At 39.3% G+C, this 14,427-nt stretch overlaps 1 protein-coding gene across 1 annotated transcript in view; it reads right to left on the bottom strand.

Moving 5' to 3' along the window:
- LOC126233282 (baculoviral IAP repeat-containing protein 6) overlaps positions 1 to 14,427 on the bottom strand; it is a 321,293-nt gene that overhangs the window by 282,873 nt on the left and 23,993 nt on the right. Inside the window, exons 7-8 of the mRNA XM_049942854.1 lie at positions 14,069 to 14,234; positions 1,399 to 2,285 (exon numbers count right to left, since the gene is read on the bottom strand). Coding sequence (XP_049798811.1) covers positions 1,399 to 2,285; positions 14,069 to 14,234 — 1,053 coding nt within the window. The remainder of the gene's footprint in view (positions 1 to 1,398; positions 2,286 to 14,068; positions 14,235 to 14,427) is intronic.

Below are 14,427 nucleotides of genomic sequence, written 5' to 3' on the forward strand. Positions count from 1 at the left end.
TTCATTTGACATGAAAGATGTAAACAAAAAGGAAATAGCAAAATCACTGAATATAAACATGGGTCACTTGGAAATTATCCCCCTCCCCACTATAACCCAGACTGCTCTGCACATGCGCGAATCTGGCAGCTTGGGCGCACCAGAAAAATTTTTCCGATAGCATCTGGCTGCTTGTTGCTACAGCCGCACTTCAAGTAACCAGAAGTGGCAGAAGGTACTGCTCATATGGTACTCAACTGCACGTGCACATGAGCCCACTGGCAAACGAACCTAATGTAAACTGTTGTGATGTCACGCTCATCGGAAGCAGTTTGTTGTTAAGTATTGCATTGTCTTCATCCTAAAGCCTTTGACACACTTTGCTGTTGGCAGACGATCATGTTTTGTTGTTGTTAATGGCGCATTTCCTTTGCAACTTAAGTTTTATTTTGTCCCCCCTCACCGTTTACGTTTTACTGCTGCAGTATTATTCTACAGTAGCAGGCTAAAGAAAAATTCTTTTTTAGAGTATCAGTTCTTACCAGACAGAACAATAAAAATTTAACAGAAAACTAAAACAATGAAAATTTCACAGAATTATAAAAATTCCCCAGGTTATTACCAGTTTTCTCTCGGGTGAAAATTTTCCAGGTTTCTCCCGCATTTCCAGGGGTATGTACACCCTGTATACATTAACATCAGGATAGCATTAAAAACTTAAAGTACCAACATCAGCCAAATATATATATCTTGCACAACAAAGTTCAGCTATGAAACTGTTTTAGTATCTAGTACTGAAGAATATTGCCTAATGCCAATACCAATGTGCTGCAGATGCCTCATTCTCAAACCAGAACCTTAACTAGTAACAGTAGACAAATAAAGTTTTTAAACTATGTTCAAAAACATATCTTCAGAAACTGATATCTTTTGTCTGCCTACAAGGTGACCATTTCATCAGATGCTTCATAGCCCACGTCAAGATAAACCGGATTCTCTGTAGTATTAGGCTTATAGTCTAAGACCACACTTATCAATCTCATTTCGATTAAAGTGGTATTTGATTACTATGCAGAATTTTTAATAAGGCTTTAAATGTGCAAAGTAAATTGTTGCCAACTATGTACAAGTTATTTCAAATGAAGTCATTATTTTTACAAACAACTACAAATGCCATAATTCAAAGGAAAGGATATTCCAATACTGTCTCTAGTTGCAAATAATGCTATGGAAATATAGATGTAGACACAGACCAACATTCAGGTTTTGAAGCTACATTTATAAACTTTCTTTTTCATGTGAAAGTTATTCACACGTAATAAAAAGGTACTTAAATAAGATATTTTAAGAAATAAATGCATCACTGAGCCATATTTTCATATCTCAAGAGCAAGGTAATTAATAAAAATGAGTGCTCACCTTTATGATGACAGGTGATGAACTACCTTCAGATGTGGATGGATATTTTGACATATCTAGACCTCCATTAACATTGCTGAAAGTTACATTCAACATAGAACTGTCACACGCAGTGCCACCACCACTACCACTTGCACCTTGTGATGATCCAGATGGAATCACAGGAGGACCGTATAAACCCGCACCTGATGGTGCTGAACCAGAGAGAAACTCCACACTTTCCAGGCAGTCTGGTGGAGTGTCCATAACAACATCTGCTACAAGGTCATCAACACCAGGTACATCAAACATAAATTTTGACAAAAATATCTCTTGATAAACGCCATCCTGGCGAGTGCCTGAAGATGTACTTGTTCCAGTGCCAGAAACAGCCTTTTTCGAACTACCACCACCTGCAATTCCCTGATTTTGTCCTCCTCCACCACTACTTCCACTTCCATCATCTGCAGTACTATCTCCCTCGCATCCAGCAGAACCTCCATAATGGTGAAAATTATAAACTACAAGGAATGGACACCTTCCATGAGAACAGGAACTAACTGTATGACCTGCTGGTGACTCAGCACTATCCCTCACTTTCATTATATCCAGAGATGCGCTTGCCAGGTTACTCGCTTCATTCACGTCATTCATTGCACGCACTAATGAGGAACAACAACTCCCACTTCCCCACACATCACTTGTATTGGGTGAACTTCTTGATCCAACACTAATCCCTGCGATGAAAGAAGGTCGGAGGCGGTTGCTCATGCTGTTGGTAGCCTTTGAATGTTGCTTGGGACCGGCATGGTTACAACTTTGCTGATGTTGCGGCCCACCAACAATTGACAGTGCTGTTATTTCCAAATCCAAATCTTCACACACCATGGGCAGTGAAAATATGTTGTCTGAAATATTCCAGAAAAAGTACATGTTAATTTAATAATACTCTAATGATAGGATTTAATGGCAATGGAGGGCATCATACAGTAATAACCACCAGAATTTACACAAATTTTCTAGGATGCAAGTTAAATAAATCTGCCTCTAATCAAATTAACACCTGCATAGACAAAACCCCTCTCAAAACTGATGCAACTTTAAAAAAGGAATTTCACTTTCACGTTTGATACCTGTTTCACCTATGATGGAATGGGACAACTTATTTTATTTAAAAAGATTGTTAATCATAATAGTTATCTTCATGACAAACAGTACAGCAAACCCAATAATCTGAATTCTATTCATATAGCAAAGCAAATTAAATATGAAAAAAATATTTGTGTTGTCAGATACTAAACAAACAATTACATTGGTCTGAAATAGTACATTAGTAAGGAGAAGTGGGAGAAAGTGTAAGACATTGCCATCGCAATAAATATAACTAGGGAGGAAATTTGATATATATACATATTTTTTTTATTTTGCCCGTATCGGTTACATGACTATTACCATCTTTGCTCCAGTTAAAACTGTATCTTCATTCAACTGAGACAGTTGCTGACCTACAATCCCAAAGCCGCAGCAGCAGCAGGCCTCGAATGAGCAAATTAAACTACACCAGAAAAACAAACATTTCAATAATCCTGGTAGTCTACCTCAAGCAGGCAGCCAATAAATTAAAACAACTTTACTACTCATCAGGAACCAATCATGCTCATGCAATCTAAAGTGAAACCTGTTTGTACAGAATAAAATAACTCATGTTAGTACATAACACTTGCATGGTGTACAACAGCGACACCACTGTTAAACAACAAAATAAAATATTTCTATGATTGTAAAGTGAAATCATTATGCATATAGTAATACTACTGAAATTCTGATACTATAATTGAGATGTGTGTCATGCTTAGGTTGGTGGCATTCTGATACACACCACCACCAGATTAACTTTAGGTTAGAAATTTCATATCTTGCACCAACACTTATGTATTCATTTTGTATCATAAGAGCTTATTTGTTTTTTCTATGAACATGGGACACTGACTTAGTTCCAAGTAAGTAACTGTGTACTACCACCTTGATAATCCAACTTCTTTCTGACCTACAATTTTGCAGTTTGCTAATGACTCTGATGAACATTACAATTCAAATAGTCACATGATATTATTTTGCAAATATAAATTAAAAATATAAGATATAGTGGCTGTTAGTATGACAAAAATCAAGCTGTCGCTGGTAGGAATGTAACTGAAAACACAAGTGATATAATTCTACTTCACACTCGTTAAGGGAAAAATGTAAGTATACTTTGGAAATGGTTACACCTGTTTACAATCAACACATTAGATATCTTTTTTTGTTCTCTAGAGAAAGTGGTTTAGACCCAAAGATATGGCCATAGAGATATGTTCCAAAGATTCAACATTTCACAAATCTCCCGCTTGCAAGTCCTTTATTGATACGTTAGACAAAAATTTTGGGACTATGAAAGGCATTTGATCAAACCCAGAGACACTTAATGCGAAGAACAACAACATCAACAACAATGTAAGTTAAGGTCCAAAGTTCATGAGACAATGGGCAATACAGCTTACGAGAATTTATGGACTGTTTGAAGTGATGAACTTGACAGGGCAAGAAAATTATTAGCTTCTCCATAATTGGTGGGTACTCTTACCATGCAGCTGAAAATTCAATTAATGAAAAGCCACTCCAGTTGCATGCTTACAGAGTTACAATTACTAAACAATGGAAGATCCTGGATGGAATGTAACAGTATCATGAAAAGGAAAGTTGCCATTCACCATACAGCAGAAAAGCTGAGTCGCTGTTAGGCACAACAAAAAAATACTGCCACAAATGAAGTAAGACATTAGTAAAAAAAAAAAAAAACACCCCCCCCCCCCCCCCCACACACACACACGTATAACATGACTGCAGACTGCAGTCTCAGGCAACTGAAGACACACTCAGCAACTCAGCATCTCCGCTATATGGTGAGGGGTTACAATTACTGCTACTGAACAATATAAAATAGAATCATCGTAACTTCTGAACAGTTTGCGTTAGGACATTCAAACTGCATGGTTGGCCACGGGGCATGATGGGAATTAGTACATGCATGCATCATTTGGTTTCGAGATGAAGCGCACTTTCATTTGGATGGGTTCGTCAACAAGCAAAATTGGGGCATTTGGGGGTCTCAAAATCTGCATTTCGCAATCGAGAAGTTTCTTCCTCAACGGGTGACTGTGTGGTATGCAATGTCCAGTTGACCAATCACAGAATAATCAGTGCAATATTCCTTGGTGGCAGGGTGACTACCAAACGGTACATGGAGGTTTTGGAAGATGATTTCATCCCCATTATCCAAAGTGACCCTGATTTCGAGAAGATGTGGTTCATGCAAGACAGAGCTCAACCCCTTCAAAGCAGGAGAGTGTTTGATGTGCTCAAGCAGCACTTTGGGGATCACATTCTGGCTCTGAGGTGCCCACAGGCCACTGGCATTGACCTCAATTGGCCACCATATTCTCCAGATCTGAACACACGTGATTTCTTTTGTGGGTCTATATTAAAGACAAGGTGTACAGCAATAGCCCCAAAACAGCATCGATGTTCCGACACTTCAGCAGCTCATACAGTCGCTATTCATCTGTGCCACATCACTGCCAAGGATGGCAGGCATATCGAACTTGTCAAACTGTAAATCCGAATACCTGTAGTAATGTTTCCAAGTTGAATCAAGAGTATGAACCCCATAGTTAGCAACTAATTTTTTTCGTATAGTTCAATAATTGTCAGCCTGTTTGTACTGTATTCAAATTCACAACTTAATCAGGAACTAAAAACAACATAATATCTTGATCACTAACGCAGATATGGTGAACACTCTGGTTATTAAATACACACAGTACGATATCATTATAGGGGAAGAACACCTCCAAACAAAATGCCAGAATTGGTATTTTTGTTATATGTCAATATTGTGCAACCAGAAACAAGTGGCAAAAGCAAGCAGACGACCTAAACGGTAGCAAAAGCAAGCAGACGACCTAAACGAGTGGCAAAAGCAAGCAGACGACCTAACTCCACATGTTGCACGTTATCACTCCCGTCGAACGAATCTGCAAGGCTGAGAGGGTGGCACAATCAGTAGGCAAGCTCACTGGCTTCTAAAATGGGTCCCGGGCACAGTAGCATCCATGGAGAGCACACTCCACCCACCTGCAACCATCGGGAATTAAAACGGGTAGCGGCAGTTTACTTTAACACAGAGCATCTGAACTATGAAGCAAGGCTTCCCGGCCACCTGTGGAAGTTCAAAATCTGTGCAAAATAGCCACCATCAACCTGGAAACAGCCAGGCTTAATATTCCTATAACAGCTTTCAAGGAAACCAGGTTATCACATGAAGTTCTGACACTGACCTCCGCTGCCAACTTAAAGGTTCAGTTTTACAAATGTCACAGCAAAGTGGTGCAGATAGTTCATCTTGGGGATTGTCTATGCATTCTAGGGGATTTCATTTCCTATACTGGATGTGATTCTGCTACTCGGCCAGACTGCCTAGGCAATACGTGGAATAGGCAAGATGAATGGAACCATTTACAGAGACTTTAATTTTGTGTCAAGTACCAACTGTGTGTCACAAAGGCAAGACGAGGCAAACTTTGGCATTGATTACATCATTTTATCTCGCAGTACAGATCTCTACCATTTTCTCTACACGCCTTCCTTCCATAGTGTTGATTTTTTTACTATATCACTAAGCATATAACTTTTTTATCCCGGCAACTTTTACTTTCTTAAACATTTGGCGCTGCTTCACAACAGCAGCGTGTAAGATATACATTTTTACTGAAGTTATGCTGTGCATAGGTAAGTTTCGTTTTTCAAGTCCTATTATGAAAAATATTCTCATGTTGTAACCACAAGTCCAAATCCATGAGAAGGGCTGTCAATGAAGTGCAATGCTTGGCAGTGCAAGCATGTTTACTACGAACATCGAAGTACAGCCAGAACAAAACTGAACACCTGGATGGAGTGTGCTGCTGCTTATACAAACATCAAATACATACTGCAGACTATACGAACATTACAAAATAAAAAATTCACAAATAATTCCTGGTTGTCAGGTTTGAACTAGTGATCAGCACACACCAGCCAGTGATGCTAACCAATACACCATGCTGCATGCAACACAGCTCACTACACTATTTCCTTTCTAATGTTCTCATTAGAGCCAACTACAACACCCTGGATCCAAATCTTGTCAACGGTCCTCTGTATGGCTGTGCTAGTGGATCCTCATAATCTGCTTGTATTGTCACATTCTCTTCTCTATTATGAGTGTCGAAGCTTCACAATCGACGAGCGTGTTTTCAGTTTCCCTGAAGGAGGAGCCCCCACCATCAATCTGCACCTCAGGACAGCAGTAGGGCTACACTACATATGAAGTACACTGACGACATTACAGTGCTTCTGCCTTCTTGACAAAGAATCATAATCCTCAACTTCGAATGCGGAGCCCAATCAGCAAAACAGGAACCTTTCAGCAACAGTTTATGACAGTCCCACTGTCCACATAGTCTTACAGATCCATACCACATCTCCCACGCTGTGTAACAAGGGCCAGTGCTCGGTGTTATGGCGCTCTCGCTCTTTCTCCTGAATGTCCAGAACGCATAAGTGAAACAGCTGTGTCGCCTCTTCAGTCCTGGTGAGAGATGCTTCATGTAATCATCCTGAGTACCATCCTGCTAAAACAGGAACAATGTATCCATTGTTATTTTGGTCTCACGTCTGTGGAGCAGAAAGAGCTGTGCTGCTGCAGGTGGAGTTGGTACCAGATACCCCAGAGGCAACAGCTTCACATTCTTCAACCACTGGCATTCCTTACAGTGGCTCACACAGTATCTAATCGATCAGTAGAAACATGTCCAATGATACCTGTGTCTGATTACTCCAGTGTGTTCACAAATCCCAGGCGACCAGATGTTGGAGTGTTGTTTAAAAACTTCAGAATAGATGAGCTGGAATGATGAAGTCAGTTCCTTATTCTTTGAGGTGAATGGATTTCAGTATTGCTGGATCTACCCTCTGTTCAGCAGTTATATCATTTAATGCAGCGATGACAGATTTCATGCATCACACTGCTGTGTTCTGTCAAAAGATTTCTTGAATGACAGTTGACGTCCTTGTATTTTGTGTGTATTTTTATATACCACTGTGCCGTCATACTCAATGCCCATCTCAGCAGCTGACCTGATGGAACATTCAGGATAGTCGACCAGCATGGAGAATGGTGGTACATCACAATGGTGAATAGTTTGCCATATAAATAAGGCTGGAGCTTGCTGTTATTTATGGCCCACACAACTTCAAATCAATCTTCTCGGTACTACAGTAGTTTTTTTCTGACTATGAGAGTACTCTGAAACCATAAGCTATTCTTTTCAGGACCTTCCTGAATATGTACTAGCACTGCACATATTCCTGAACCACTAACTTCAGTGTGAAGTCCTCAACATTCTTGTCATACACTATGACAGACGAGGTTGTTAGTGCCTCCTTAAGGACAAGGAAAAATCTCTCTCGTGCCTTGTTCCAGGAAAAATTGGCATGTTCCTGCAGTAGTTCTTGCAGGGTGCTTACCTTGGTATAGAAATCCATCATGAATCATAGATAGTATGAACACATCACAAGAAAACTTCTCACATCACATGTGTGCCTAGGACTTTGTTCTGTGACTGTTCTTATTTTCTGTCTGTTAGGTTATGGAGGATTCCATTCCCATTCACTAGGTGCACCAAGATTTTTATTTCTTGGGTGATGAAGAGGCACTTCTTCGGAATCAGGTGCAGATCTGCAGTTTAAAAGCACTTCAACATGGTTGTATAGCAGTTTAGAAGTTCTTCAAATGTCTTTGAAAAAATGGCAATGACACCAACACAGCAAAGACACAGTGTCCACTTAAGGTGTCGAAGAAGGTTGACCATCATAGTCTGATGGTGGCTTGTGAGTTGCACAATCCAAAAAGGCAGTTAATTACAAACCCAGAGGCCATCAGCAGTTATAAAGGCAGTCTTTTTTCCTGGTCGGTTTCGATTTACCTGTGTCCCCATAGTTGAAAGAAATACTGTGGCCCTTTCAAGCAGTCTAGGGTGACATCAATGCTTGGCAATGGGTGGGCGTCTTTCTTTGTAATTTTATTCAAACATCAGTGGTTGATGCAGAAATGCCGTGTGCCATCCTTCTTCCCAAAGACCACAAGAGAGCACGAAGAACACTCTGAAGGCTCACTGATGTCATCTTGCAGCTTCTTCACCACTTCCTCCCAGATCATCTGTTGTTCAACCTATGAACCCCCTATGCAAACACTGGCTAACTGGTGGATGATCCCTAGTGTCGATACAGTATTTTGCTGTGGGCCACTTCATCAGTTTTCTCTCCACCCCAGATCTGAAGGCATGCGAAAACTGGCAACGATTGGTTAACTCTCAACGACGTTATTCCTCAGACAACCCAGATCCTATTGGCAGTCTGATAGTAGTTTCTCTATCAATAAAACTAAGCTGCCCTTCCCAGACTGGTTTGGTTGCTCCTATTCACATATCTTTAGGGATGAGTTGGGCTGCTTTGACAATTGCACTCGCAAACCAACAAAAGCTTCATTTAACTGAGCGTCCAGACTGATGATTGGAATGTGCCTTATTGATGACAGCAGACAACTGCCCTGAGCAATCTTTGTTATGTGTGCTTGGTGATGCCTGCACAAAGTTCCATCCAAGAATGACACTATTATTACATTTTGTTAAAACAATAAATCTGAAAAGCTGTTCTTTCTGTACACTGGTAATTATTCCCGCAATTCAGGGTCCTGTTGGCAGGATGTATCTCAAACTTGCGGCTTTCAGCACAATCACTTTAGCTGACAATGAGAAGCATTTGACATATCAGAAATGAAGACCCTCAGTCAACTACCGTATTTACTCGAATCTAAGCCGCACTTTTTTTCCGTTTTTTGTTATCCAAAAAACCGCCTGCGGCTTAGAATCGAGTGCAAAGTAAGCGGAAGTTCTGAAAAATGTTGGTGGGTGCCGCCACAACTAATTTCTGCCGTCGAATATATGTAGCGCTACACAGACTTGCTTTGCAGGCACAAAGATAAAATACTGGCGCCAAAACCTCTGCGTCAGTAAGTAAATTAAAAAAAAAAGGGTGGAAGACGAGCTTCGACCACTGCATTTTCATACATTATCCAATGAAGTAAATACAAATTCTGTATTGTTCATCTTCGAATGTAGCAGCATTTCAATGTACTACGAAAATCCGACTGGCAAAGACTGTTTGGGGTTTTTGTCAATATGGCCAACTCTACATTCTGAATTTTTTTCCTACCTGTGAGAAAAGATGATTGCTAATAGGAACTTTTATGAATTGTGAATCACATGCAGTATTCTCTTCACCATAAGAATAATACGAATATAAACATTTTGCGATGTATTCTTTCGTGTTTGCTGCTATCTCATTTAAATCCTGTCTGCCTAATAAACTACGAAACTAGAGTGAGACAACAGCAAACGCAGAAGAATATAGATATCCTGTCACGTTTATATTCGTATTATTCTTATGGCTAATAGCGATACAGTCAGAAATGAAGCACGGCAATTGACTAGATTTTTAAATCTAAGATGACTAATTTCTGTGCAGAATGTAATGTAATGTACTAAAGAGGAGTCTGCAAAGATTTTCAAACGGGGAAAAATTTTCGCTAAACTCTCGTTCAGAACAACTTCTAACATACGCAGTCTATTATTTGGTTCTTGTTGATCACTATCAAAGAAAGCAGCAGTGTAAGTAATAACAAATAGCAGTCTCTTGCCATTGTTTCGCTAATGAGATGATTCCTCTCTCTCTCTCTGGTTTATTTTTTTTTTCTCTTTTTCTTTAATGGTAAGCGGCGGTAGCGTGCACAAAAGCAAGGCATGCCGCGAGCAGCGACAGGCCGTAAACACGCACTATCAGAATGCGACAAACAATGCATGACACAGTACAGTAATGCATTTTCAGCTTAGAGTGACATAAACACCTATAACAAAGAAAATGGCACTTATCAGATCAAAAAATAAGCAATCAATTCAAAACAGACGAAGCACGTGAAAAAGGAAGGGTACCCGTATAAATACGGACGGAGCGCCTGATGCATAGCAATGGCTACCTGGTAAAGCTTAACTGCTAAGCTTACGACTCGAACCAAACTACTGTAGCTGTATAGTCATTCATTTGACCTAAATTGTGTCTCATATTAAAATGGACCAACTTTGTTTCAATTTGGAGGTGCGGCCTAAAACTTTTCTCTCCTCTTGAATTTCGAGTCTCAAATTTCAGGTGCGGCTTAGATTCAGGAAACTTTTTTTTCCTTGATTTCGAGTCTCATTTTTCAGGTGCGGCTTAGATTCGAGTAAATACAGTAGTGCCTAGACAGGTTGGCTGTCAATGATGACATCAATTATGACATTATCCAACATTTTGGATTTGCGTCCGTGGCAGCCTCACTTCCGCAGATGCTTGGCTTGCTTAATTTTCCTGAATTTGGGGGATAGTTAAGCAGCTGGTACCTCTGTACAGCAACAGGGAATGGCTATGACATGTTTGGGGAGGGGGGGGGGGGGGTTTGACCTCGTCCAGAGTACAGCGACAGGCTTCATCCCAAAGATTGCAGTTGACTGGCATGAATAGAATTATTGTGATGGTTGACATCTGGTGGTGTAGTAGTCACTGAACATTTGTCTTCTTTCACTGCAGTAATACAGGGGTCCACAGTGGAAACACACTGGGCATTTTGTTCTTTATCATCCAGACGAGGAGTCCGGTGTACCTGCCAGGTTGTAGTTTGATGGTTGCGACATAATTGCAAGTCGGCCTAGTCCGTTCTTCCTAGCACATTTGACTGATGGCAGAGGTTAGTGCTAAAGATTGATACACTACTTTTTAAACATTCTCTAGTACCTACTGACTCTGTTGACAATTGTGGCTGCGTTCTCTTGTTTACTATGTGGCATCATATACTGTATCTCTTCTCTTACCACCTGGCATACGAGAGGGGTTAGGTCACGATAGATTTCCGCAACTCCCACAGGGACCACATATGGGAGTCAATCTTACTTCTTACATCTGACTCAATTCTCATACATTTCCTTTACACACCGACACTGCTTAAGTTTCTCTGTTGTTTTGACATACTTTACCAGAAGAGCTTGGTACATGTCTTCTGTGACCCCTTTAACGAAGGGTGAGTTTCTGTTAACTTCTAATACATTTGAATTCACGATGGGGATGAAAGCCAACACATTATGCATTTAAGACTATATCAGTTCCTCATGGTACTGGGTTCTGTTCTTTAATTGTTCTTTCTTCTGGTAAAACGACTTTGCTGACTGTTAACAAATCTTTCCTTCAGTTTAGCCTGAAATTTGTCGCAGCTACCATGCTGCTCTTCACTGTTCTCAAATCACAGCTGGGCTTTGCCTCGCAAGTAAAAATATCCATTTACTAAGTACATCTTGTCATCACACCTACTGTATTTCACAAATTGGCCAAATCTTTTCAGCCATTTCACTGGATACTGAGCAGCATCTCGAGAAACAATGATGGCTGTCTGATGTGCAGCTGACTTTCTGCTGTTTTGGAATCTCAATAGTGTCCTGAATATACTGAACCTGGGAACAAAGTACTGCTTGTATTCCAGTTCCTGTCCGTGTAGACAAAAGCATTTTTGTTGCCTCTCTGGAGCCAAAATGATGATGATATTTTGAAGTAACCAACATATCCACCAAACAATGTCACATCATGACACTTCCTGGCAGATTAAAACAACATGCTTGCGGGCAAGTGCTAGAGCACTTGCCCCCTAAAGGCTAAAGTCCCGAGTTCAAGTCTCGGTCCAGCACACAGTTTTAATCTGCCAGGAAGTTTCATATCAGCGCACACTCTGCTGCAGAGTGAAAATTTCATTCTGCAATGTCACATCATAACCACAATCCAATCAAAATCTAAAAGCATGGTCATCAGTGAAGTACAACACTTAGCACTGAAAGCATGTTTTTATGAACACAAATGTACAATGAGAACAGAACTTAATTCTGTGGAAAGAGAGTGCTACTCCCTACACTAACATCAAATATTCCATGATATAAAAACATTACAAATGTAAGAAATTTCAAGAATTTTTGAGAAATGATAAATACTGAATAACCAATAACTGCTTGTAACTGATTTGAACTAGCAACCAGCAGCACACCAGCCAGCAAAGCTAGCCACTACATTACATTGTATGCAACCCAGGCAGACGCAATTATTGTTATTATTTTTTTAATCCATTGTATTATGCATCTACAATGAGTGTTTCAGACCCACTCAGAAAAGGCGTACACATCAAGGCCAAAAGCTAGTCATGGATTTAAATAAATCATAAATCTCTAATTGCAGCAATCTTTCTTTAATGTGTAACAAAAGAAAGTGTATCTGATGAAAATGTGATACACATATGATACCAAGACCCTACATTTCTTATCTCACTTATCTGCTTATTTGATAGTAGAACAGAAACTTTAAAAGAATTTAAAAAGCTGAATGAATCACCATTACAGAAATTGAGCAGATTTTGGCAGGAACATCTACTTAGTCGGTTATAAAAAATAAAAAGCGTGTCACGCCCAACCAACAGGCCTTTCTGACTCTTTACCAGTGCAGCAATTCTGTCATCATTAAACAATAAACCAGTAGTTGTAGACCACAGTACGGCAGGGTATCTGTTCTTTCATTATGATCTACGACAGTTAGAGGGCTGTGGAATAAGTACAAAATACATGGCAGGTTGCACAATAGGTCTCAAGCAACATGAAACAATGGATGACAACAGCAATAAAATTAAAAAGTAGCTACCATTACTGTTTTAATTCACAGGAAAAAGGGTGAGTTAGGGATACTCACTACACACCAAGACAGCTCTACAGTCATCAAACTCCAGCTAATTATATAATTAATAAATGAAGTAAGGAAAACTACATAGTACGATCTTTTAAGATTTAAAGCCAGTAAACCAGAAACTCCCCTTAATTCAGTGTCATAAAAATGTGGCAAATAATATGATGCATAGCTAGATGTTTACATACTGCAGAAAAATTTGCAAAATACTTAAAGAAATACTGTCATGCTTCAACTATAACCAAACCAGTAGAATTCATCTGAACATTGTTCTCCATCTTTTAAACAACCAACATGTTTCACATTAAGATCACTTCATGCATATACATTATGTGGAACCATATCAGGTTAGTCTCAAATTATTCTATAAAGTAGGCAATGATATATACCACTCACTCCAATCTACTAATTATCCATGACAACAACAAACATCGAATGGAGAAATGTTATTTAAAAATTCTGTGGAAGTGACAGAATACAATCATATAACTTGTAATTATATTATTATTATTATTATTATTATTATTATTATTATTATTATTATTACACAGAAATTACAAGAATGGTGAAAAAGGAAGCTGCTCCCCCCCACCCATCCACTCAATACATTCAGCTGCAAGTTGGTGTTTGCCTACCCTGATGTTTTGTTCATTACTTACAAAGTTGTCAGTCTAAGCAGTAATATTTGAGAAAGGATGGCCATATAAACATCTACCTCTAAAATAAATAAATGAATAAACAGAGTGTTCATTACCAATAGTCATGTCTGTCATTGGTATTTCCACATCACTCCTACTTGCTCCTTCCTTTGGTTTTTCTGACCAGGCCTCTCTACATTTTAAGTCAGTACAGCTAATTGTTTCACCACAGCTTCTCATAATTACAGGTTCTGATAATGAGATGTAAAACACCGCTTCTTTCTGGAAAAGAATCACAAAACAGTAACATTACAATTACATGAAGAGTAACTCATATTTCATACAGGTAAAATCTATGAAAGGACATGCAGTCACCTTTTATGGTTCAATCAACTACTGAAATTTCTTCAACATCCCTAGAGTAGTAAGTTGTAGGACCAATATACGAATGTTAACTAAAGATTTAAATTGAATG

This window comes from Schistocerca nitens, chromosome 1 (assembly GCF_023898315.1).
Source record: "Schistocerca nitens isolate TAMUIC-IGC-003100 chromosome 1, iqSchNite1.1, whole genome shotgun sequence".
Classification (NCBI taxonomy): Eukaryota; Metazoa; Arthropoda; class Insecta; order Orthoptera; family Acrididae; genus Schistocerca; species Schistocerca nitens.